The sequence below is a fragment of the Micromys minutus genome (genome assembly GCF_963924665.1).
Source record: "Micromys minutus genome assembly, chromosome: 5".
Classification (NCBI taxonomy): domain Eukaryota; kingdom Metazoa; phylum Chordata; class Mammalia; order Rodentia; family Muridae; genus Micromys; species Micromys minutus.
Genome location: NC_137974.1, coordinates 61,338,979 through 61,365,159, shown reverse-complemented (window position 1 = coordinate 61,365,159; position 26,181 = coordinate 61,338,979). Strand labels below are relative to the sequence as shown.

The window sequence follows — 26,181 nt, the reverse complement described above, 5'->3', positions numbered from 1 at the left end:
CTAAGACAATGTTCATGAGCCATTTTTAACAAGGGTTATGTGGGCCTTGCCACTGCCCTCACCCCAGCCCAGTCCCCAGATTTCTGCTGTTGGGAGAGCAAACCCAAAGGCTGTGTAAATGCTTGGCTCCTCCTCACAACTCCATGCTCTATTAAACTTTGTTCTTTCAAACCAGCTCCTCTCGGAAGACAGAAAAGTATGCATGAAAAGCTCTCCTGCTGGCAGCTCTTCTTTCTTCTACGCTGTAAAATCCCAGTCTTTGGCCAACTGAAGTTGATCTAAGTATTCTCTGAAAGGGCACTTGTCTTCAACCAAATCCCACAAATGGAGTAGCTCCCCAAAATAAAGAAATGCTGTATTCGAAACTAGAGGGAGAAGTCTCTCAATCTTACCTTGTCTACGTCACACAGTTTAAAATGTTTCTGAAAAGATGACAGCCTCCATTTTTTTTTCAGTCCAACTACATGCCAAACAACCTACAGGCACTTCACAGAACCTCAGAGTCTGCCCCCATCCCATGAGGTAGGAACTATCTAAGTAGTTCCAAATGAAACAGTTACTCAAAATGGTTCAGTAAAATCCCCTAGCCAAAACTTGCAATGCTTTAACTTTGGCATTTTTCTTTTCTCTTTTTTTGAAAACTTAGATTAATAATAATTAATAAGAACTATCATCTTCCTTAAAATTATAGTACATGATAAATGACAGAGTGGTTTGAATAAGAATAGCCCCATGGGCTCATATTTGAGTGTCTGACACCCAGCTGTTGAAACTGAGGCATGGCCTTGTTGGAAAAGGTGGGTCCCGGTCACTGTGCCTCCCTGGGTCTCCTGCTGTGAGTCAGGACATGAGCTCAGCACTTCCTGTGTGCCTTTTTGCCTCGCCATCATGGACTCTGCTCTCTGAATGCATGAGCTTTCATCTAGCTTGTCCATGATGTTCAATCACGTTTAGCAAGAGAGTTGATTAACTAAGATAAACAATAAACGGGAAAAACCAACAAGAACGGCAGCACAGTTCTTTTTTATTGTTAATTTTTCTTTTTGAGGGAAAAGCATGCTTTCTTTCATTTCCTTTTTAACAGCACCTGTAAGAAATTAATACACTATTTTAGATTCTAAGATATATCTGTGGACTTTGGAATGTTAGATTGTCAAAACATCAGCTGCATCACATAACAGTTAACAAACAGAAGGCAGGATAGACTAACCAAGGACAGGATTTTAACTAAAAATATTAATAGCAGCAACTTTTGAAAGATGATTTTATTAAAGTCATTGCACTTGGTCATTTTATTGCTACAGCACAAGGCCATTCAACTGTAACACTTCTCAATGCTGACTGTAAAGACTGGCTCACTCTGCTCATCCATTTCAAGTGTAAATGCGAGCACAAAACATTCATCAAAAGATCTACAGAGCACTTAGAATGTATTTCTTGTCTGGATCACAGTAAGGAGTGTAAGGAGTCCTCTGTTAAGACCAACGCATTCTCTTCTTGCATCTTCTGATTTTCTGTGAAGTCCTGTTCCGTTGTATAGAGGTAATACCTTTATAGTAAGAAGCAAGCTTAGGTCACAAACACATCAAAATAACATTGAAATTCCATTAAAAACAGTAGCACTGTGTTTCAAACACAAGCAAATCTGAACTATACATTCACTAGTAATTTGGCAAAGACAGATTCAATGTTGTCTTTCATACTCATATAGGTGGGAGGGCAGGTTTACCTCTAAGTTGTTGTTGTTATTAATGATCTGACTTTAACTTTAGAAACAGTAAAAGTTCCCATATCAAGGGCAAATACTGGCAAACCTACTATTTTAAAGGAATTGTTTTTCCCTTTAAATAAGTTCAACCTTGCTTGTTTTTTCTGACAGACAGTATGACTTCTCTATTCTGACTGAGAAAGCAAAAGCGTGTACAGATGACTCACTGCTGTTCTGATTGTGTGGACTTGTGAACATACCCACCACCACCAAAGGAACATTGTTTCCTTTCTTGTGGACAGAGGGCCCCTATGCAACACAGGCTGTCCGCAAACTCATGATTTCCCTCCCTCAATCTCCAAGTTACAGGCAGGTTGTCACAACACATGGCTCAAACAAACCTCTCAATAGCATTAAAGTATATGTGTTTAAAAGTCTAAGTATTAAAATATATGTGTTACTGGGGCCAATATCACCAATCAGGTCAGTGGTACATAGTGGGTCAGAAAGGTACCAAACTGCAAATGAAAATTTAGTATACAATAAGAGGTTGTGCTTCTATTTTTCTTATTTGTGTTTATATCACATAAATTCATTTTTCTATTATCTGCTTTACTATTAGAATTATTTTCACAATTTGTTACATTGTAACTAGTATCTATGTGCTACATTACATATTTCAGAGAGCACAGTCACTTGCCTACTGTTGAAATGTGTATGTTACTTTTTTATTAAAATAACCTTCATTGGGAAAAGAAAACAGTTTGAACTGTGAATACTTTCCCTCCCAGCAGTGTGGGTGGAGATAAACCTTTCAATGGGCAACGTAAGAAATAATTTTTAGGGTGAGTCCACTGTCATCTGAGGACTGTCATTACATTAATAAGAAACAAATGTTTCATTTGACTAAATACTTCAAAATAAAACGGAACAATTTTGTTCATCAATAACCTCTCATTAGATGAGCTCAGACTTGAAATGGCTAAAAAGTCTAGGCACCCTGGGCATGCCTGTCACCCTAGCACTTGGGAGGCAGAGGCAAGGAAACCAGAAACTTAAGATCATTTTTGCTATATCACAAGGTTAAGTCCAGCCTGGGATATATAAGACCCTGTGTCAAAAAAACCTAAAATGTACACTCTATGTACAATTACCTCTCCCCAGAATCTAATCAAGTGGAACTTTGTGTTGGTGATTCTATTACTTTCTACTTCAGTTCTATTTTACTTGAAGCAACATAAGAAATCGAACTTAAAAGCATTTTTCTATTTTAAGATTAAAGTGTAAAGAAAAGGTTATTTTGTTTTGTTTTTTTAAGAAGCACAGTAACTCACCATCTGACATTCATTTACTAAAGTAAAGCTTAAAGCCTGACTTTTTTTTTTAAACAAAAAGATTTCACTTTTTAAAATTAACCTTTATGTTCTTAGACATGTTGCCCTGCAGATAAAACATTTTTATATTCACCTGGTCTGTCTGTAGCCATACTGCCCTGAATGTGGCTGAGTCAGCCTAGGATGTTCAACTGTTGATTGTGGTGCTAAAGAAATGGCTAAGCATCCATTATGGAATGGTCTTCAATATGGTCAATGATATTTGACTTACATAATGTATATTACTACCTGTGAAATACTAACACTCTTTTTCACTTTACCTAAGTAACAGTCCAAAATATCTCTAGGAATTAGTTTATTCTATTAGATAAATTATGTTTGTAAAACCTGAGTGTTTACACAATAGCTTTCCAAATATAGAACCTCACTCTGGAATTTTGAAAATATCTGGGGTTAGAGGCTTTGTTTCCTAAGACTCTCATTAGTGAAAACTTAAAGGAAGGATAGTACAATGAATTAAGTACAGGATAATGCAGGAGTGATACGTGAGACTGTAGAAGAAGCATAAGAACACAACACTATGGCTGGTGCTTACATAGTCCACATGTGCTGCAGTGTCTAGGCACAAATACGAATCAGCATGGCAGTTCTAGATTTCTTAGGCCACATGAATTTAGAACAAAGCTCCTATTTTCTCAAGCTTAATCCAGTAGAGTTTAACTAGCTTCCTTTAATGAATCCTATAGTGTGAGCATTACAGAACCCCCTAGAAGTTGGATTTCTTATTATAATTTCATTAAGAATTAAATATGCATGGGTGAGGAACCTGATAACTAGGAACTCCCATTTTATCACCCAGTGTACAAACAGCACTGCAGACACACAGGCACAACAGTGTAACCCTGGGTAAGAAGCTAAAAGGAAAGCATGTGTGTGTATCTGTGTGTGTGTGTGTGTGTGTGTGTGTGTGATGTAGTGTATGTGTATAAGTTCATGCCCTACGCATTACAGGAAAGCAGTGACTCTACTATAAAGCTAACCCGTCCTCAAATAGTTTATCTTACAGCTTATTTGCAAAGATATTATGATATTTATAGTATAGAACTCTTTAAAAATAATACAAGTTTCAATAAAAAAACTATTATGAACTTTCTTTCCTTTTTATACAGATTCAGTAGTATTTTCAAGCAAACAATACAAACGTTTGCAATCCCAGCACAGTAAGAAATAAGGCCTCTTCTTTTTTTCTTATTGGCAAAACAAAATATATAAAAAAAACCTGTCACCCCCAACTTTTTGGTAGATATCACAGTTCATGTCCTCTTATTTCCTCATCACAACACCATGTCTGTTGTCTTTAACAAGTCAGTTAAGTTCATGGAGCATTAGGAACACGGCGTCCACACCACCTCAAGATGACAGAACAGCTTTCTTCAGCTTTGCTATTTCCACCTAAAAACAAAACAAATTCAACAAAATAAAAGACATGTGACCACACTTTGTAGCCTCGGAATTTGGATTCCAACATCAAACTCTAATTCCTTAGAGTGAAAAACTAATACTGTTGAATAAGAATGACAGTAGAAACAAAGTAAGTTCCTAAGTGGAAAGGAACAAGAAAAAAACAAATTATTTATTTCAGCTAGAATAATGCTAAGTTGACACAAAAATTTGAAATAAACATGGAAAGAAAATCACACACCCCTCACACAAACACAATGAAAAGAATTTTCTCAAAAAGTAAAGGAAAGAGAAACTTAGAAAAGAATGCAGGGCTACTAAACCAAGAAAACCTTTTATAAGGTGATAGTGGAAAATTGTGACTTGCTCCAGAAGCTGAAGGAACCAAGATCTGCCATCACGAGCAGAATCTAAAACGCATGCGGCTGAGGCACACGTTTGCCATCCCAGGACTCAGGTGGCAGAGGCAGGAATACTGCAGTGGGCTGATGGCTCAGCTTCCCCACATGGTTAAGACCCTGTCTCAAATCAAACAGAAAAAGAAGACTGACTCCAAAGTAAAAAGATCCAAGACAGAAAATCCAGGCCATTTCTAGGGGTACAGTGAGAACTACCTCTGCAGCCAATGAACCCCAAGTAGAAAGTAAGAACAAGTACAGCAGATGAAGCAGGATGTGGGGAAGTCTCTGTCTTTCAGGAGGGCTTCCAGAGAAATGAGTTCTTCAGAGGTGTTGAAAGGAGACCTGCAGATATCAACAGAGCACCCCTAACTGACGAAGCCTCCAAGCCAACATATAGCAATCATGTACACACAGGCGGACTCTAACGAGTTTACACAGCAGACTGGGGATCATGACTAGCTAGGTCCTGCTGCCACCCTTCTCAACCCTCTTTTACCTCTGGAGTAGGAGCAACATTCCTCACTGCTCCTTGACATTTCCAGCAATATCTAAGCCCGTCTGGTAAGTAACTTAGAAGTCAAGAAGTTTAGGAACCGCACTTTCTGACTGACAACAAAGGTAAGTAACAAAAGCCAGTAGAAGGGCGATGGTACTGACAGGAAGAGAAGGCCCTGAAAAACACGGCTAAAGAGAAGAACAGAAAGTTAAAGAAATGAAGTCTAACTTCCGGCTCTCCTCAAAACAACAAAGCTAATGTAACCTCTCCAAGTGACAAGCAGAAGTGAGTGCCTCAAGCTATGGGCCAGGGGGCCAGGGGGCCAGAGGGCCAGAGGGCCATGGAATTGAGAGGACAGACCTGGAGCAAGAGTAGGGTCAAGGTATGTCCAAGCCCAGAAATCTCATTCTGAGATCAGCAGGAGTAGAATCACCCTCCTCTCCCCCCAACACTTGGCCCCGGGCCTGTATGTCCTGGTGGAAGTAATCCTGTGTCCACCAACTGTGCCTAGCCAGAGAAGGTCTCCTTCAGCCAGGTTAAACTTCCTTTCCCACTATAAGGTCATGTCCAGCAGCACCTGGAATTCCTCATCAAGCAAATGGAGCGTCCTAAGCACCATGGCCCTGGCCAATGATGTACACTCACCCTATTAGTGCCTAGCCCCACCCCAACAAGGTTTAAATGGCCTTTGTTTTCCCAGTTCTCTGAAGCTATTCCAGGATGTGTGCTTTTTGCCAGCACACCCACTTACAAACAAGATCTTTCCTGCAACCACCTGCGTCAAGCTTCTCTCCAACCAGTCGAGGCCAAACAGTGAAGAAAGAAAGAAAGAAAAGAAAGAAAGAAAGGAAGGAAGGAAGGAAGGAAGGAAGGAAGGAAGGAAGGAAGGAAGGAAGAGAGAGAGAGAGAGAGAGAGAGAAAGGAAGGAAGGAAGGAAGGAAGGAAGGAAGGAAGAAAGAAAGAAAGAAAGAAAGAAAGAAAGAAAGAAAGAAAGAAAGAAAGAAAGAAAAGGAAGAAAGAAAGAAAGAAAGAAAGAAAGGAAGGAAGGAAGGAAGGAAGGAAGAAAGGAAAGAAAGAAAGAAAGAAAGAAAGAAAGAAAGAAAGAAAGAAAGAAAGAAAGAAAGAAAAGGAAGAAAGAAAGAAAGAAAGAAAGAAAGAAAGGAAGGAAGGAAGGAAGGAAGAAAGGAAAGAAAGAAAGAAAGAAAGAAAGAAAGAAAGAAAGAAAGAAAGAAAGAAAGAAAGAAAGGAAGAAAGAAAGAAAAAGCCTGCTTGTCCCTTATGGTAAAAAGGAGAAAAAGAAACACAAGGCTCAAAGAACTGAAGATCAAGGGACAACAACAGACTTATTCACTCAGACCCGACATATCTGATGCTTCACACATGGGCCAGAGTTAAGACTCAGACCAATCACAGAGCTAGAACTACAGCTCTAGGTCTGAACGCTTCCCTAGCAAGCACAAAGCCCCATATGTGATTCGCAAAACGAAAAAAAAAAACTTTTAAACTTCATGAGTCGAATACAGAGTCAACGAGAAACTTAGGAAACTGCTACCATAAGTGGCGCAGTATTCACCTGAGGTAGGAGAGCATAACACGTAGCAGAGCCAACCACAGAGTTGAGAGGGAAAAACAAAAACCTCTCACATTTATAAATCTGTAAATGCATTACCTCTAGATTACTTCGCATGGCCTTCTCTTCTTCCAATTCTTTGCGTAGCTTTTCCAGTTCTTTCCTAAAGGCAGAGCATTACTGTTCAGTTTTAACACTAAACAGCCTATTTCACTCATGTTAACTTAAACACATACATACACACAGCACACAGAAAAACTTCCTAGGTACAATAACCATGGTAATTCAGAAAAGTTTTGCTTTTTTTAGATTACTTCCATGTAAGATTTGAAGAAACAATGTAGCACTGACAAGAGGTGGCTTATAAGCACTCATAACTTCAGTTCCAGCAAAATGTGACATCCTCCTGTAGACACTACATAAACACACATCAATAATACATAGTAGTAAAAATAAGTACCATTGGTATTATTTTCATCATTTCCCTTCTTCTTTAAAAACAGTAAAGACTGCTTAAAAGAGTCATACAGAAACTTAAAATCATAGGCAGGCGTGCACGTGTGTGTGTGTGTGTGTGTGTGTGTGTGTGTGTGTGTGTGTGTGTGAAGAGAGGAGATAGAGAAATGCCTAGTGATTAAGAAAATTGCTGCATTCAGAGAGTTTACTTCCAGCACCCACATTGAAGCTCACAGATGCCTGTAACTCTACTTCCAGAAGAATAATACGCTTTCTTCTGGCCTCTCAGAGTATAGGTATGCACATACAGCACATACACACAGGCAACATACTTACACACACAAAATAAAAAATAAATTAAGGAAATTAGAATAGATTTACCCTATAAGAGGACAATGACCCTATTAGACATCATGAGGTTAAACCCCCCCCCCCCAAAAAAAAAGCTCAGTACTAGAAATTGGTTCTCTCTTTTGGAGTTGTTGGCCAGTGAGCTCTCATAGACCTCCCCCAGTCCAAACCCTACAAGCTAGTGCTGATGCTATTCATTACCCTTTAGAACTTGACAGTGAGATGCTATCACTGAATAGACCACATACTTGAGTCACTAGAACAAGGAGAAATAAAGCTATTACTAACCCAGAAGCTTCATGTCTACTTGGCTAGCTTTCATAATACCATCAGGAGCTATATACTACCAAAGCAGAAAAGCAACCTAGTGTAAACCTTGCAAACTACAGTAGACCTGGCAAGACATGCCCACTGGTACAATGCTGGCATGAACACCACATGAATAACCCACAACTTTCTGATTTTTTTTTTTACGTTCTATTCTCCAAGAGAAAAATCCATACCTAGTACCTTTATTAAGCCAAGAACCTATATCGAGACAGGTCACAGGCTTTATGATATTCTACTAAATGGTCATAGTATAGGGCTAAGCCTAATGACTTATTATTATAAGCATAACTTAATGTGTCTCTTAGCCCTCATTAGAGCAGTTGATAGTGACTGACAAAGAGATCCACAACTAGCCATGATATAGAGAGAATAAGAGATTCTAGAATGCTCAACCCTAAATGGAAAATCTGTATCTAACTCCTTCCTCCCAAATCATAGGTATCATTGTAGGAGACAAAAAGAGCATAGAGACAGAGGTGGTGGATAACTACAAGCAAGCAAACAAACAAAAAGCCAGTGTGTGGTAGTTTGAATAGGAATTGCCCCCATAAGACTTATGCGTTTGAATGCATGGTCCATAAGGAGTAGCACTATTAGGAGGTGTGGCCTTGGTGGAGAAACTGTGCCACTGGAGATGGCCTTTGAGGTCTTATAAGCTCAAGTCTGGCCAGTGTGTCACAGTTTCTTGCTACCTGCAGATCAAGATGTAGAACTCTTAGCTCCTTCTCCAGCACCATGTCTGTCTGCCTGTCTGCTGCCATGTTTGCCACCATGATGATAATGAACCAAACCTGTGAAACTGTAAGCCAGCCCCAGTTAAGTGCCTTCTTTCCTAAGAGTTGCAGTGGTCATGCTGTCTCTTCACACCACACATGTCTTTTGGACAAAGCAGGTAAGTTTCATATACATGAAATTCACAGCAGTTCGGACAGTATGCACAAGACCTGTGGAAGCTTAAGTCACACTAAATCCCACTATGAAAAGAGAAGGTAGGCACAAAGTCCCAACCCTAGCTAAGGATTTAATGGCAAATGCTAGCTACAGAAGAGAGTCAGTCTTCTTTAAGAGTCTTAGCCCCTGGTAAACCAAAGACACCCCAGGGAAAGGCCACACATCCCAGGCAATATAGGCTGTACAGACTGATGAACTTCTAAAAACTAAATAAATAAAAAGGAGACACAAAGTGGGGCTGGGGGTCATCAGAGATGAGTTGAACAAGGGCAAATATGTTCAAATTACATTATACCAAAATCTCAAAGGACCAATTAAAATAATTTTTTAAAAAAATCACCAAGAGTGACAAATGTATGATATAAAAATTAAATTCAAACAACTAAGGACAAATTAAGACATAATATATGGCTTTAAGAGCAATTCTCCATATTCATATCATACAGTTTATAGATTAGATTAGATACTCTAGAACACAAACAAAAGCCAGTTAATTACAAAACAAATTACAATTTGGTATTGGGTAAAATAATTGGACTTCAACTTCCTCTTATTGTTTAATTAAATATTACATTAAATTTCCCAAACCAAAATATCCCAACCAATAATCTATATTATTAATTTCATGCAGTCAATATTTAATGTCCCTCTAACCTATATTTTTTCAGTCATTTTGTAAATTTGTATTTTGTAGATTTCAGAAATTATTTTTTTAATATCCACTGTTAGATTTTATTTTTTTTCCTTATTTTTCTAAACAGTATAAGCAGTTAGTTTATTTAGCAAATAAAAAGTACACCCAAAGGTCATGAAGTAAGCTGATACAAATTAGGTAAGGGGTAGGACTTTTCATTTTTTTTTCCCACTTTATAACTATACATACAAGATACATACATATACACAATAATATATGTACACTAAAGCATAGATTTATTATATATGTATACATACACTGAAACATAGCTGCTGAAAATGCATGCATTTTTAGTAGTTATTCTAAATAAAAATGTTCCCATCTGTTTTTTTTATTTTTAATTTAGTTTTTTTTTTTTTTTTAAATTGAAGCACAGTCTCACTACATAGCACTGGGAGAGCCTGGAAGTCATTCTGTCATTCAAGATGGCCTTGAACTCAAAAGAGATTTTTTTTCCTGAATATGCCTCTATGGTGTCGGAATTAAAGGCATTTACCATACCAGGCCCTAATTTATACTGTGAATACAACTTTTTCCCCCTAGGCATGGTGCAAATTTAAAAAGAAATAGTTCAAATAGCTCAGTGTCTATGCATGGACTTTCTATCTTATGCTATATGTGTCCATGAAGTCCTTTGGATTTGGGAGAGGGAGATTATGAGATGGGATGCTCTCCTCAGTTCAATTAGACTAGTTGACCTTTCATCTGATTTATCCATGAACCTTGACAAGATTATGGTTAAAGTATCAATAGATCTATAAACCAATAAAAAGGGAAGGGGTCTGCAATAGGGTATCCTTTAAATTTCTTTTAGAGTTAAAACTTTATGTGGGGGGGTCCTACTTTATACCATATCAAAACTTCCAGAGCTGTGGACATAGGTCAGTGGTAGTAGACTTCATTAACACCAGACTATGGTCTTGATCTACAAAACTACACAAACAAAAACTTTCAGAGTTAACCAAGGTGGGAGGATGGAGGTGGAGGAGGTTGGGAGGGTTGGAAGTCTCTTGTGGGTTGGAATCCATTCATTTTCTAACCACCTAATGTAAGCCTAACAGAAATGCGGTCAAAGTCCTCCAAGAAGTAAGTATGAGAAACTAGATCACACCCAAAACACCAATGCAATTTTCTCCATATTTTCAAGACTAATTAGCACCTATGCCTGGCCAGCACCTACCTTAGCCCAGAGTACACATAGACCTTCTAGAACTGAATTACTGAAACAAGTTTTTCCATCAAGATTTTTGCTGAACGTGCTATCATACAAATGCCTTTGAAACATATGTGTTTGCATGCATAGGAAGATCATGGCTTCAGTTCACAAAGCCTAAAAGAATCTTAGGGGACACGTCAAAGAAATACTCACCCATGATCCTTTTTCAGTGTATCTACCATACACAATAATTCAATAAGCTGGGCTCTAAGTTCATCCAGGGGATTTTTTTTCCCATCATCTGCTTCTGCTTTAGCTTTGGGTTCTAATGGAGTTAGGAGACTAGCTGTATTTACTTTAGAAGCACTTGGAGGTGTTGAAAGAGATGGCTGAAAAATATTTTTTAAAATTCTCATTATGTGTGTGTTTATATTTAATATTACATTTCAATCAGAAGGTTGTTTTGTTCTGGTTTTCATTTTTAACACAGTCCAAAATGATTTATAATTCCAGATCTTCGTATATTAAACTTCCATATTACCTCTATCCCCGCCCCAAGTATTGATATTACAGTTTATTCAGAACTAATGATTAAGCCCAGGGCTTTGTATAACAGGGAATCACTCTACTAACTCAGCTATATTCCTAGGTCATAATATTTTTACAAAAGGAATACAAGCAATTAATGCGGTATATTTAAGCATTCCTAATCTGAAAATCCGCAACCTTAAAAATTCTACTCCAGACTTAGTAATGGGTTGCAAACTGCAGGCATACTTAAATGTGGGTAAGGAATTACATGAAACAAGTAAATTTTATGTTTGTTTAGTCTTGAGTCACAATCCTAAAATATATATAATTACTTATCTGCAAATTTTCCAAAATTCTGACCTCAAAGGTTTTAGAAAGGGACTATTTAAGTCACGCTTCAAGATAAATGAGGCCAACTACAGTAGGTGTGGAATTGCTTACAGCCTGAACTGTGAGTTCCAATCAGAACTTCAGATCAGCTCATCACTCAGCCCACATCAGAGAAGGTTGTCGTATGATAATTAAGACACAGATCCGTAACTGACAATGTACCTTGAGACCTTGGAGTACTCAGTCCTAACTGGGAAGTCTATGTCATACCCCTTCCCTCGAAATTCAGGGATCTAAGCAGAAAAGGAGGCAGAAGGGTAATAGGAGCCACAGGTGACTTCAAAGAAAGAGTGTGCTCAGGACCTGCACAAACTCAAGCCATACAAAATCCCAGCTCAGAGAAGGGAAAGTGGGTACACAGTCCCATCCCTGGCAAAGAAACTGTAGGTAATACCAGCAGCTGGGAGAAGGAAACATCAGTTTTCTACAATGGAGTGAAACCAAGTATGTATCAGCCATATTCCAGAAGAGGTTCTGCGCAATGTAGTTGGCAACAGAAAATTGACTCCCTTGGTTTCTTGTGAGTTGATTGAGACAAGAGAAAATGAAGCTGAGTGGGGAGGGGTGTTGTGTGTAGAGTTGCGGGAAGGGAAGAATATGATCAAAGTATATGAAAGTCTCAAAGAATAAAAAAATTTACAAAAACAAAGATAAATGATAAAACATGGAAATTCCAAAAGCAGTTTGGTGTTCACTGCTGGAGGGGGAAAAAAAAAATCAATAAAAAAAAAAAAAACAAAGGATCTATAATCTTTAGTGGCTTCATTTTTTTTAAGGAAGGAAATCCCCAATGGCTTATCTAATGGATAGTTTGTCTAGTGAGGCATCTACAACTAAACTGCATACATATTTAAGAGCTATTTTAACCTTTATTCTTACAAATATCCAAAGCCTCACTTAAAAGGAATTATGAGTAACTTAGTTAAGTCCATAGACTACCTGATGATTTCATGAAAATCTGTCATTTTAGAAAAGTTTCAAGAGGCTGCTGACAATATAGGAAATCAAATTAAATATATTTGTTATATTCAAGAGGTAGTCAAATATTCTGGAATGAAAATGGCAAATAAAACAAATTTCAAGTATATGCGTAATTTCTAACAAGATAGTTTCGATAAAAGTTTTAACTTTAGAAAGGAAACATCACATGTAATACAGATGGGCCCAGTTATTCTGCCACTAAGTTCAGTGCACACCGGACGCTTCAGAGAGTGCCAAGAACAAAATAAAGAATGAATGGACAGACCACAACTTTAATCTGCTAGCCCCACAGGTCAGTAGGCTGAAGTTACTGTGAGAGCTGAGCATGCCTATGCAGATGGAGGCAGGAGGACCAACACAAGTCTTCTGAGGGAGCCTGGTCAGCATAAGAAAGTACAGAGCAGTCATGGCCGCACACAGAGAGACCTATCCCAAAACAAACAAAACAGACCCGATCCCCAAATTATTTTATGTGAACTAATTCCCGAGTATATGTTTAATAAGAAAATTAAATAGTATATAAAAATAAATTTTCTATGCCTTAGAAATATAAAACATATAGCACACTTTTAAAATAAGGTAAGTATTTCTATTCTTAAAAAAGAGCTAGAAAGTACGGTGTTTCTTAAGCTTAATAATGCAATTTTCAGCAAGAATTATTTCTTGCCAGAAGAAAGAAAAAAAAATTCTAAAAGGGCATCTTTAATTTCATGATTAAGACAGCTACAACACGTCTTAAAAACTAAACAGGTCTTAGCCACTACAGATCTACCTTTGCAGAGTAGCCTGCATCCTTTTTAAGTTCCGGCGGCTTTAGGTTGCTGCTATCATCTTCTTTCGCTAGCTTCAAGCTTTTTTCTGGGCTTTGGGTTGGCTAAATGTTAAGCATTCAAAAGAAAAAGGAAAAAAAAAATCAAGACACAGATTTTATAAAAAAAGAAAACTTTAATAAGCATTTACACAAAGCAGCCAACATTCCCACCACTTAGGTGCTATTGTTGCTGCTGTGAACAAGAACATCAGGCTGAACAGCACTTCTGCATATCCGAAAGGCAAAGCTAACTTTCCTCACCAAAATAAAAAGTGCCTCCACTGAGGTAATCCTAAAGCAACACAGTGATCATAAACTGTGTTCATATTAACACACACATACATACATATATAAACACTGATGTAGATTTGCATTCCAAACAACAAGTAGAAAGCATAGAAAGAAGTTACTAATCTATGAGAACAAATATCACAAAAGGAGAAATTACCAAGAGGCAGGGAAAGTTCCTCCCTTCCAGGAGTCTCTACCTACTACTCACTGACCCTGTTATGCTGTCTGAACAAAGTCCATGTGCTTTATGACTGTGGTCTCAAGACAACTCTATTTTCTAATTCTGAAACCTTTTAGGCAATATCCTATTGAACTGAACACACACCTCTTTTCCTAAATTTTCTTAAATTAAAAAAAAAATCATAAAGCTGTCTTCCAAACTTTTAAAATTAGGTGTGGCTATAAGTCTGTTCATTCTCATCTGAGCACTTTCTTTGTCTTTTACATTTCTCTAAAGTAAGAGAAACTCACAGAATGTCCACCGTTGAAGCGGCCAGGCAATCTTCTTCCAGGCATCTTGGGTCTATTTGCAGTGAGATGTAATAAGTTCTCTGAGGAAGCTATGTCATCAAAATTTACATTATCTAGAGAAGAAGAATAAGTATTACCAACTAAGAGCGCTGTTCCTTCTAAAGGACAAAATTTTGTATTTCTGCTTTCTTACACCACGAATTAATAACAAGCCACCACTAAGTTGAAGAACTTACAAATTGACCAATGCTTTATATATGCATTTGGAAAACAATACCTATGCTCTTATTAAAAACAAAAACCAAAAAAAAAAAAAAAATCAATCTTTCTACCAGATACAGAAAGATAATTTTAACCAGGTAAGACCTGTAGAGTCAGGCTCAGCAACAAGTTCTTATGGGAAGAATTCTGTACCATGAACTTCAGTAGAATAAAAAGCTATCATTAGAAGTTCTCGGATTGTTAATAAATCTATTTAAACTCTTAATTACAACTTAAGAGAATTTTTATATGTGTAACATCTTAAAATTCACACTGTGGACTAATATCAAATTTGAAGGCCCAAACTGAATCTGATACCCTGTTGCTTTCAATGTATTCTCAATGCAAAGTGAAGTTATGATTTAGTTACATGAACATATAGACAGAACTGAAGACATTATATAAAAATCATAGCTAATTATGTATCTAAGATAAATCAGATACCAAGTGCAAATGCTATCAATCAAAGGCTAGTTTAGTTGACCCTGGACCAAATACTTTGTGTTTAAGGGTATATAAGACATATACGATAATTCATACCTCTTAAACAATGGCATGTACTGCCTGATGTTTTCAAGGGTAGTCAGAAAATCTTAAGCTGTTATTACTCTGAAGCTCAGTTGTCTACTCATGGCACAACTCTTTTGTAAATTCTAGATACTGCCATAAACAGTTTAACTTCCTGTAGCTCAGATAACAAACTAGGAATATTAATCATAGCCAAAGTATCCCAGTCTTCTAGGAGACTCATCTTTCTGAACAGCATTTGTCTGACAGCTGTTAAGACTTATCAGACATTGATATGTCTATCTGACACTGATATGTCCAAATTCAGTGATGTGTTGTTTCTTCAGACCTAAATATACTCATCTTTATCATCCCCAGATCCACAAAATCTCCATTTAAGAGATGGTGAATGTGTGGTCAAGAAAGTCATCATTTGGAAATGTGCACTGTATAAATGAAAGAACTGGCTGACTATTAAGCTTTGTGTGTTCTACCCTGGACAAACACAACAAAACAGTAGCTATAACAAAAAAAAAAATTGAATTTTCTGATCTTGATAATTGTAATTATAGAATATAACAAACCACAGAATAAAATAAGTAACATCAATGGAAAATAAATTGCATAATCTGAAAGGTTTGGTTTAAATTTAAGTATATGTCATTCTGTTTATAAATATGTTCAAGAAAATTGGTATAAAATATATTAAACTATAAATGCGCATTAGTTACCTATAAAAAGACTCTGAACAATAAAGCCCTATCATTTTGACCAAAGAAATAATTTTCAAATGCATATGTAAGCAACTTGTAGAGAAAAAAATAAAACAGAAAAATATGGAAGAAATTAAAAGAAAAATGAAACAGAAAGGGTAAGTATTTTTAAATGTAGATTTACAAAGTACAGCATACTCGTGTAAAATGTCTTCATACATCCAATTTAGAGTTACAACACCAAGACAATTTTACATTCTAAAACTCTCTCAGGTTCTCCATTTAAGATATCGGGTTAAACAGAAAAGTGCACATTTTGGATTTATGATACACAGAAAGCTTTTATAGGTGATCTACGATTAATTAACAACAGATTTACTATGAAAATGGCACATAAGGCATCAGCTCTACAGTCACAGCTGTCACTCTGACAGCCACTTACACTTCTGGATGTTCTGAGGACGACGTGGATGCTTTTTGAAAAAGCCAAGCAAAATAACCAATTATAGGGGGAAAAGTCTGATTTGTATGGTTGCCAATTTTTTGGAGATACGTTATCAAGAGTCTTTTTAAATTATAATCAAGAAAGGTTTTTGAAAATAAACTTGACTGTATTTTAAAATGGAAAACCAAAAGGGTTAGAATAAACAAACACACACGTACAGATTCAGCAAAATTACAAAGATTGATGTGCACCACCTACTTATATTGAATATACTACTTTGATTTTTTTTTTATAAATTGTTATCTTACCAAAATGGAGAAGGGTAGGATAATTTCCTGACACGTAAGAAGGGAGGAAACATGGCAAACAGGCTAGGAAACAAAATCTGGAAAGAAAAGTCAAGGATAGGAATGTCTAGAAAAAAAGACTAAATCAAAAAAACTTATTTTACAAAGCAGGAGAAAAAGAACAGCTGTAGAATGAACAGAAGCATTTCAATGTCTAGCATCTGAACTCACATAAACCCTGTACTATTAGAAAGATTTGATTTTCTCCTTTGCCTTTCAAAAGAAAAATTTTACTACCAATTTCAATATACATTAAGATTTTCAAGCCATATTATGTTACTCACTGAACAACACAAGACAGTTTCTAAAAAGACAGCTTATTTTAAAAAGCCAAGGGTACAAATCAATTTCTAACATCTAATAAGACAGTGGTAACTAAAATTACACCATCATTTAGTGAAGTTCTAGTGTTTGATGCATTACAGTGATAAAGGTGATTTTATGACACTATAAAATAAAAAATATTCCAAAAGCAAATAGTAATTTTAAATAATTCACTATAAATTTGATTGAATGCAATGGCTGGAAATCTCTGTTTGTAGTATGTATGTATGTATGTATGCATGCATGTATACATGTATATATGTGAGAGACACTACTGACTAATGTTAACTCCATGATCTAGGCAAAAGAACCATTACTAGGAATGAGAACACTGTTTGACTTTTGATTTGGCTACACATCTCACTGTATGTGTTTACTACTTAATAATAGCCTTATTTGAAAAGTTCCTCCATAAATTCTTCCTGAAAAAAATACATGAGTAGTAAAAAAAAATTCAAGGAAATGTAAATAAAGTATAATGGTAAAAGAAAGTATAATTCAACAATATCACGAATGCCTTGGAATCTCATATGTGTGTGTGTGTGTGTGTGTGTGTGTGTGTGTGTGTGTGTGTGTGTGTGTGTGTATATATATATATATATATATATATATAAAACAAAGATTTACTTTTAGTCTTAAAAGAATTTATCAGAGAGGAAAAAAAAACAAAAGAGAATATATACTTATATCAAAGAACTTATATCAAAGAACATGTCATCTGACCTTCTCACTGTAATTGTAATGCTACTAGTAAATTTTCTATGCTACTAGTCAATGTTCTAAGACTAATTTAAAAAATAATTTTGCTGGTGAAAGAATTATTTTAGAAGTATCTGAATCATGTTAACTTGTAATTAATTGGTAATAGCAATAAGATTTTCATTAAAATTTATTTTTACTTTATTTTGTTCTATTCCATTAAAACTGATTTTCGATGAAGCATTTGGAAAAGAGAAAGCCACTGAAGCACGGCTGCCATCAGCTGCCATTACAGCACTGACACACATGAACACGATGGTCAGGGAACTGAAATCACTCCCTGCCATTAAAAGGAAAATGAAATTCAAATGAATATTCTAGGAATGACTTGTTTTTTTTTTTTTTAAGCATCTATAGTTCCATATATACATCACTGTTTATTTGTAGCTCTAAAAATAGGAAATTGTTTGTGAGAACAAGTAAGGAAACCAAGTCTCATAGGTCAAAGCAGAAACAGAATGAGATTGATTAGAAAATGGGGAGGGGTTAAAGGAACAAAACATCCACAGTAACTTCCTCATCCAGAGATCACGATCATTTGGTCACAAGTTAGGCAAGCAAAATGATCTGAGGAATAAACCTGCTTATGACCAGTCAGCTACTATACAAAACCCAGTTTCAACAGCGAAGTCAGTGTGGTGTCTACCATACTATTTCATGGAATATCAATAAGAGGTTTTTGTCTGTTTTACATTTTCTTCTTTTAAAAGGTATATACATATATTGTGTTTTTAATTACATAAATGTATCTGTGTGTGGGTTATGCCCATGTGAATAGAAACGATAAGAGGGTTACCAGCAGTTGTGAGCTGTCCCATGTGAGTGCTGTGAACTAAACCCAGTTTAGTTCTGCAAGAGCAATACTCTCTTAATCACTGAGTCATCTCTCCAGCCCTATTTTACATTTTTGAGACTTAAAAACTATGCTCCACCCTAATGCTAAACCTGAGGCTGTATTCAACCCAAAACTCACAGGAGAGATAAACAACTTCTAAAAGGACAGATTGAAAAGCCCAAAATTGAAACTGCTTCAAAAATCAAGCATTTGAGTGGCAACAGTGGATAATTCTGCATCTGGCCTCAAGGTGCACAAGTAATAGGCACAGTGAAAACAGATGTGCACTAAAAACATGACCATCTTACCCTAAGGAAATCTATATCAAAGTTATACATACAGACTAATTTCGTTTGAAATGATGTTTATAAGAGACTTGCTATGATCAAAAAGGCCTTTATCCTAGCAAAGAACCTATGTCTAGAATACTACTAAGGATCTAAGAGCTGTTCAGTAATTACTGAAGACAGAGCGTAAGTGTGGCACACCACCAAAGTTAGCCAAATAAGTGAAAAAAGCAAGGACAGTTGCTTAAAAGTTCACTGCTGATTTCCTGCCTTGTGACAACCACTGTTTCCTTATTAAAGAAAACAACCTTAAGCCAACAACTGTAACTTTTCAAACTCTGTTCTACAAGGCCTGACTAACATATAAAGAACAAATAACCATTATGGATATAAAACAAACATGGTTTTTAACTTCCATGAGTTTAAAATTATTAAATAAACTATTTCTATTACAATTCTTAAACAGCACTCTGGAGGCACAGGCAGGTAGACCTCTGTAAGGCTGAGGTCAGCCTGGTCCTATAAGTTATGAGATAGCCAGGGCTAGCTACATAGAAAGACTTTATCTTAATTAACAAAATAGAGCGCACACTTCTCTTGGAGAGGAGGCAAGATTAGTCTCCAGCAATCATGAGATGGCTCACAAACCACCTATAACTTCAGCTCCACGGGAATCTTGTATCTCTGCCTCCAAAGGAACCTGCAGTCACATATATACCCAGACAGAGACACACATACACACATATAATTGAAAATAATAAAAAAAAAAAAACCTTTCTTTTAAAAATCAAAAGCTTATTTCACCTAAAGTGTTTTAAAACTTCTACTACTTTAAAAATCAAACAGAACAGATATTCAGGAGTGATACAAAGTAATATAAAAACAAACTTTAACTCTCAAAGGAACACACCCAAATTTAAGATTTATTTTGTAATGAAGATCACAAAAATTGAGAAAATTTGAAAGATAATACTAACAAATATTTATTAAATCTGCATAAATAACCAAGTTTTCATCAATTATTACTTTTGAAAACACACTGCTGGTTACATTTTAAGTATACATAAAAACATAAACTATGAGAAGTCTATCATTCTACTAATGTCTATGAAAATGGATATTTTAATCATTTTTCATTTATTATTTAATATAAATGAGGTCAATTTTTTAAAAATGAGATACAAAGAGTACACTTTAGTGAGCCTTTCTAGTCTATCGTTAAGATCACAACCCTCAAATACTGGTACTAGATGTAGTGCCATCTAGAGAAGGAAGGATGCAAATCTGACAAAGGGTTTCTAAAACATTATAAAGTGTAATTACAGGGGGCTAGAGAGCTGGCTCCGCAGTTAAGAGCACCGACTGCTCTTCCAGAGGTCCTGAGTTCAATTCCCAGCAATCACATGGTGGTTCACAACTGTCTGTAATGAGATCTGATGCCCTCTTCTGGTGTGACAGCTACAGTGTACTTATATACATAAAATAGATAAAAATCTTTTTTAAAAAGTGTTATTACTGTTGAAATGTTTGCCTGGAGCCAAGCAGTCCTCTACGACACTAAGACTTTCTTCAGAGCATCAGAGCATATATCTATATGTAAGGACTATAGCTTTCTTCACTGATGACTAAGCATGTTGATGTTTCTATATGTAACTCTGTTATCCTATAAAATGAAGGAAACAGCATCTGTTTGCTAGGACTACAATAAAAAAAATATGTGAAAAAGTGCTTTTAAAAAAGTAAGAAACTAAAAAGTGTAAAATTTTATGTAAAATAGTATCTAGTTCCATAAATTATCTAATGCTCTTAAAAGGTAGAACTTAACCAAAGCCTCCAGATCTCCACTTTCCCACTGTATAAAGAAGCAGATGAATGGACAAGCATGACCAAAAGCAAACAATCAACAAAAACTAAATCTAAAGAAACACTACTTGGTAAAAGTGAAGTGATTTTCTTGCTGATAATAGGTTTATCCAGATAAAGACAAAGAGTTTTAAGTTTTATAAACTACAATTACAGCTGGCACTGTGAGTCTATGTCATCCTAGTATTTTAAAAAGTTTATGTGCAGATACAGGCTGCATCCAGAAGAGGGCTTCAGATCCCCTGGAACTAGAGCTATGGTCTACTGTGAGCTCATGTGGGTTAAGGAGCAGCCAGTACTCTTACCACTGAGCCATCTCTCTAGCTCCTAATTTTCAAATTTTAAAAACCAAACTGTACTCAACTCTGACAAATGTAAAAGATATGGTCATTACATATGGTCAAGACATAATGAAGTACTAAGCATGTCTGTCGGGCTTGCTCATTTTTGTTTCTCAGTAAGAAATTTTTGCTCGGGCAGGACTGTATTTTGCCCACCTGTCATTCTCACTTTCCCACTCTGGCTACTAAATTTAACCCATTTCAACTAGTTGTCATTATTTACTTCTTCAAGTTGCACACAAATCTAAGATTCTAGAATCCCTCTGAGTTCTTTGTTAATCTTGCCCACTCTGGCTTACCTGTTTCTTTTGAGTTCCTGGCTACAAAGGCATCAAAGTCTACTGATTTGGGTCTGACTGGCAATTGTTCAGGATCTAGCTTTGGTTTTGATACTGGCTCAGTATCAATCTTTGAAGAAATTGTAGAAACTTCTCCATTAATTCTGAAATGAGAAAACAAACATACAAAAAAAAAAAATCACTTGGAGGTTAAATAGAACTTTTAGTGATCTAATTGCATTAAAGATTTTGTTTAACAGAATACTAATTTTCATCTGTTCTGTAAAACTATGCATAAACATAAGCTGCTAACCCTAAAACTGATCACAACAAAATCAGAAATGTAAAAAGTTTTGTTCATTTATTCAGAATATTTGACTAACATTTAACAAAATTATTAGTCTACAAAGAATAAATGTATGGGAAACATATTTAAACTTTGAAAGGCAACAGAGACGTTTAGGTCAAAGGTAGGTAATCAATGTCTAATTTTAAATTAGGTCAAGGCTTACTTGGCTGTTGGTGGTGGAGGAGGAACTGGCTTCTCTGGCCGCTTTGGGTACATTGTTCCAGGAGACCTCAGTAAACTATTGGCTTTGGTAGGTGGAGTGGGCTTTTTGGGTGGGACTTGAGGAGCAGCTGGTTTAGAAGGTTTCTGTTCTAGCAGTGATTTTTCATCTGAAGATTAAAAAAATACTTATTATTAATTAAAAGATATTTAGGCTTGTTTTTCTTATACACTATTGCCAGACTGGGAAAGAGTGAGGCAGAGATCAATTTTAACCTTCATGTCCTGTATGTGTGTAAGTACGCACTGTTTGAAGGTTGCACTTTAATGCGACTAGGAACCTTTTTAAAAATGACCCAGAGAAGCCAAAACTCACTAAGTACCTGATTAGATATAACACATGCTCTTAGCTATGCTTCCAGTCTTTGTTTGCTACTAGGGGTCATAACACTACTGGATGAAGTAACTCAATGAACGGACATTTCTGAATAGTGCTAAAAAAAACTTAAAGAACTATATTATGAATATGTATGTCACACTCATTAAAAATAACTTTACTAACAAAAAGGCACCAAACACTTATGAACGTACACACAGAATATTCGCTTTCTTATTTTTCAGGCATTAATCACAAATACCAACAGAACATCTATATACACACAGTTCAGATCCTAGTCCAGTAGTGAGAGTTAACAGTCACAATTAAAAGATAATAAACTTAGGTCGAATGCTGAATGATTATTTGTCTTTAAGAGAAGAATGTGTATGAAAATCTAAAAACAATTTCATGAAATTTCCTCTTAATTAGAAACAAGTGAATATTAAACTTGAACCAACACCACAACTCTTTGAAAATTAAAAATTTCTCAAAAATATACAACATAAGTGCTGGAGAGCTGGCTCGGCAGTTAAGAGCACTGGCTGCTCTTGCAGACAACCTATGCTTAGTTCCCAGAACCAATTGATAAAACTCATCGGCTGCAAATCCAGATCAAAGGATCTAATGCCCTCTTCTGGTATCCTTGGTATTAGGCACTCATACCATGCATAAACACTCATGCAGGCAAATACTTTAAATAAATCGGGCATACTGCCTGGATTCTACCATGTATATAATTCCCTCAGAGCTTGTGAAAAACAGCAATGTGATCATCCTTTAAAAGTTTGGGTGTTTTCTGTTTGTTTGTTTGTTGGTTTGTTAAAAAGATAAAGTCTCCTTTCCGATCCGCCATCGTGGGTGGAGGTTCCGCCACGATGCAGATTTTTGTGAAGACGCTTACGGGGAAGACCATCACGCTCGAGGTTGAGCCCTCGGACACTATAGAAAATGTAAAGGCCAAGATCCAGGATAAGGAAGGAATTCCTTCTGATCAGCAGAGGTTGATCTTTGCTGGTAAGCAGCTGGAAGATGGCCGTACTTTGTCTGACTACAACATTCAAAAGGAGTCCACCCTTCATCTTGTGTTGAGACTTCGTGGAGGTGCTAAGAAAAGGAAGAAGAAGTCTTACACCACCCCCAAGAAGAACAAGCACAAGAAGAAGAAGGTTAAGCTGGCGGTGCTGAAATACTATAAGGTAGATGAAAATGGCAAAATCAGCCGACTTCGTCGAGAATGTCCTTCTGATGAATGTGGTGCTGGAGTTTTCATGGGTAGCCACTTTGACAGGCATTACTGTGGCAAGTGTTGTCTGACTTACTGCTTCAACAAACCAAAGGACAAGTAGTTGTGTATGATTTAATAAAAAGAAGGAACTGAAAAAAAAAAAAAAAAAAAAGATAAAGTCTATCTAGTCCTGGCTATCCTGGAACTTACAATGTACAACAAGCTGGACTTGAACTCACAGAAGTCCTCCTGCCTCCCAAGTGCTGGGACTGAAGGTGTGAGTCACCAATGTGTGGCTAAAAGTCTATTTCTACATGTCCTTTGTGATGGTTTGCATATGCTCGGCCGAGGAAGTGGCACTATTAGAAGGAGTAGCCTTGTTGGAGGAAGTGTGTCATTGGAGGGGAGGGAGTGCTTGGAGATGCTCCTCCCAGCTCTCTGAGGATACCTAGTCTGTTCCTGGCTTCCTTTGGATGAAGATGTAGAACTCTCAGCTCCTCCTGCACCATGCCTGGCTGGATGCTGCCATGCTTCCACCTTGATGATAATAGACTGAACCCTCAGAGCCTGTAAGCCAGCCCCAACTAAATGTTGTCATTTATAAATAAGACATGCCGTGGTTATGGTGTCTGTTCACAGCACTAAAACCCTAAGAAAGCCTCAAAAATATAGTAATATATAACATACCTATACCACTAAGAGAAAAATACAAAACTCCCTATTTCTGGCCATAATCAAGTAGAATCCTCTATAGTATTGTAACAGATAGCTAAATTTGAATTTCTAGAAAATACTGGAAAATGTTTTATAGAAAATAGCAGAAAGAGGTCGCTGCTTAACTTATCCCTCCCTCTAGCCCACTCCCACTATTGGGAATCTTTCTCCTGTCTTAATAACTGTCGTATTCTATTTCTAACTATGTGTTCCTGATGTTATCCTTAGCCTGGGACACAGGAGCCTGGAACTGCATGTATCCCTGATACTATGGGCTTTCTCGCTGTTCCTGACCTCAACATCTAACTTAAATGGCGGGACTGACTCTCACCATCTCCAATTACTGGAAGCTGCTAAGTTTCACAGCATCCAGGCAAAGCCCCACAGTAATCCCAAAGCAAATTCCAAAGTGCTCTTTCTGTGCAGAACCCTCCACTCTGGTACTCTGCACAGCTGAGCATCCCACACGCATGTGTCCTGCCTTCATCTCTGCAACAGCATCGGGGCCATCTGACTTCATTCTGCTGCCTATAAAGTGTCTTTGGAACAGGCTAAAGAAGCTAAACAAAACTCTAAAATCACAGTTTTAAATATAAAGACAGAAACATACAATCATATAATATAAAATCCCTACAATATAGAAACACAAAGACAGAAATGGCCTTGAGTATGATGATAACTTGAACCCATGGTGAAATGAGAACCAACTTCCACTAGTTGTCCTCAAATCACATACACAGTCCTAGCACTGACACACAAACACACACACACACACACACACACACACATAATCCATTTCTTAAAAAAATCTAGTTAATAGTTGATGTTTGAAAATAAAGAAGCAAGCATTAATGATGGACTCAGTAGCAGTTCATAAAACTTGAAAAATTCCTAAGACATGCCCAACAATTTCAAAATAGATATTTTCATAACAATCCATTGATTTAACTTTACCATATACATTTGCATCTTTTGTCTCATTGGATAATGAAGTTATATTAGAAGATGATGTTCTATGTAATTTTTTGTTTTATTGTTACTATACATCTTAATGACACTTTCATTGATCGGATCAAAACTTCAGGGGTTTTTTTGTATATAACAAAATGTGTACATATTTTTGTACTTGATTATGTAAATTTGCACAAGAAGTTTATGAAACAAAAAGTATTTTCTTTTTATTTCTCTGCATACATTAATAAAGTAGGTGATTTTTTTTAAAGGGGACTGTAAAAAAAAAAAAACTTCAGAAAAATAAACAAAATTCTGTTCTACAAGAAAAATAGCACCCACACAATGGAAAAAGGTGAGCAGCTACTCAAAATAAACAAAGAACTCTTAAACTCAGTTAAAAAGAAACACAAAAATTTAACATATAATTCACCAAAGATCTAGTTGACAAGCACATGAAGAGGCATTCAATATCAGATGTCATCATTAGGAAAGTGAAAACCATGAGACACCATGACACAGCTACCAGAATACAAATCCAAAACAAAGAAAACACTACATGCTGCCAAGGACACAAAACAATCTCTCACTACTAGCAGAAACACAACATGGTACTTTGGGAATAGTTTGGCAGCTGCTTACAAAAAGAAACACACTCTTACCAAATGACCCTGTCGTCACTGGTGTTTATTTCATCTTTGGCATTTATCCTTGGTAAGTATTTAAGTGAACTAAAATGTACATTCACAAAAATCTGCATGCATGTTAACAGCAGCTGTACTTACAACCGCAAAGACTTAGAACCAACCACACCATTCCTTCCTGAGCACGGCTCCCACAGACAATGAAGCAGTAGTGAAAGCATTTAATGAGATGCCAGGTCATAAGAACAGACGTAGATTTTTATATACATAATAAATGAAAGAAGGCAATAAAAACAGCTACACACTATGAATAATGGGAAGCGTAAAAAGTATAAGAAACAGGTGAAGAAAAAGTGACTACCAAAGGTTAGGAAGAGGAAAACAGAGAGAGCAGAGGACATCAGGACAATCAAACTA

At 36.5% G+C, this 26,181-nt stretch overlaps 2 protein-coding genes across 2 annotated transcripts in view; one reads left to right on the top strand and one right to left on the bottom strand.

Annotated features, from left to right (window-relative positions):
• Window positions 1-1,017: 1,017 nt before the first annotated feature.
• CD2AP (CD2 associated protein) overlaps window positions 1,018-26,181 on the bottom strand; it is a 78,994-nt gene continuing 53,830 nt past the window's right edge. The window contains exons 12-18 of the mRNA XM_080917078.1: window positions 21,856-22,021; window positions 21,365-21,507; window positions 14,384-14,496; window positions 13,583-13,684; window positions 11,122-11,297; window positions 7,070-7,133; window positions 1,018-4,494 (exon numbers count right to left, since the gene is read on the bottom strand). Coding sequence (XP_080773204.1) covers window positions 4,453-4,494; window positions 7,070-7,133; window positions 11,122-11,297; window positions 13,583-13,684; window positions 14,384-14,496; window positions 21,365-21,507; window positions 21,856-22,021 — 806 coding nt within the window. The 3' untranslated portion in view covers window positions 1,018-4,452. The remainder of the gene's footprint in view (window positions 4,495-7,069; window positions 7,134-11,121; window positions 11,298-13,582; window positions 13,685-14,383; window positions 14,497-21,364; window positions 21,508-21,855; window positions 22,022-26,181) is intronic.
• On the top strand, window positions 23,072-23,609 carry LOC308420821 (ubiquitin-ribosomal protein eS31 fusion protein-like). The gene has a single exon (XM_080917079.1). It carries the CDS (start codon window positions 23,106-23,108, stop codon window positions 23,574-23,576), a length of 471 nt encoding a protein of 156 aa, XP_080773205.1. The 5' UTR covers window positions 23,072-23,105; the 3' UTR covers window positions 23,577-23,609.

Coding starts and splice junctions, on each gene's coding strand:
- LOC308420821 (XM_080917079.1), top strand. CDS start 23,106: ATGCAGATTTTTGTGAAGACGCTTACGGGGAAGACCATCACGCTCGAG.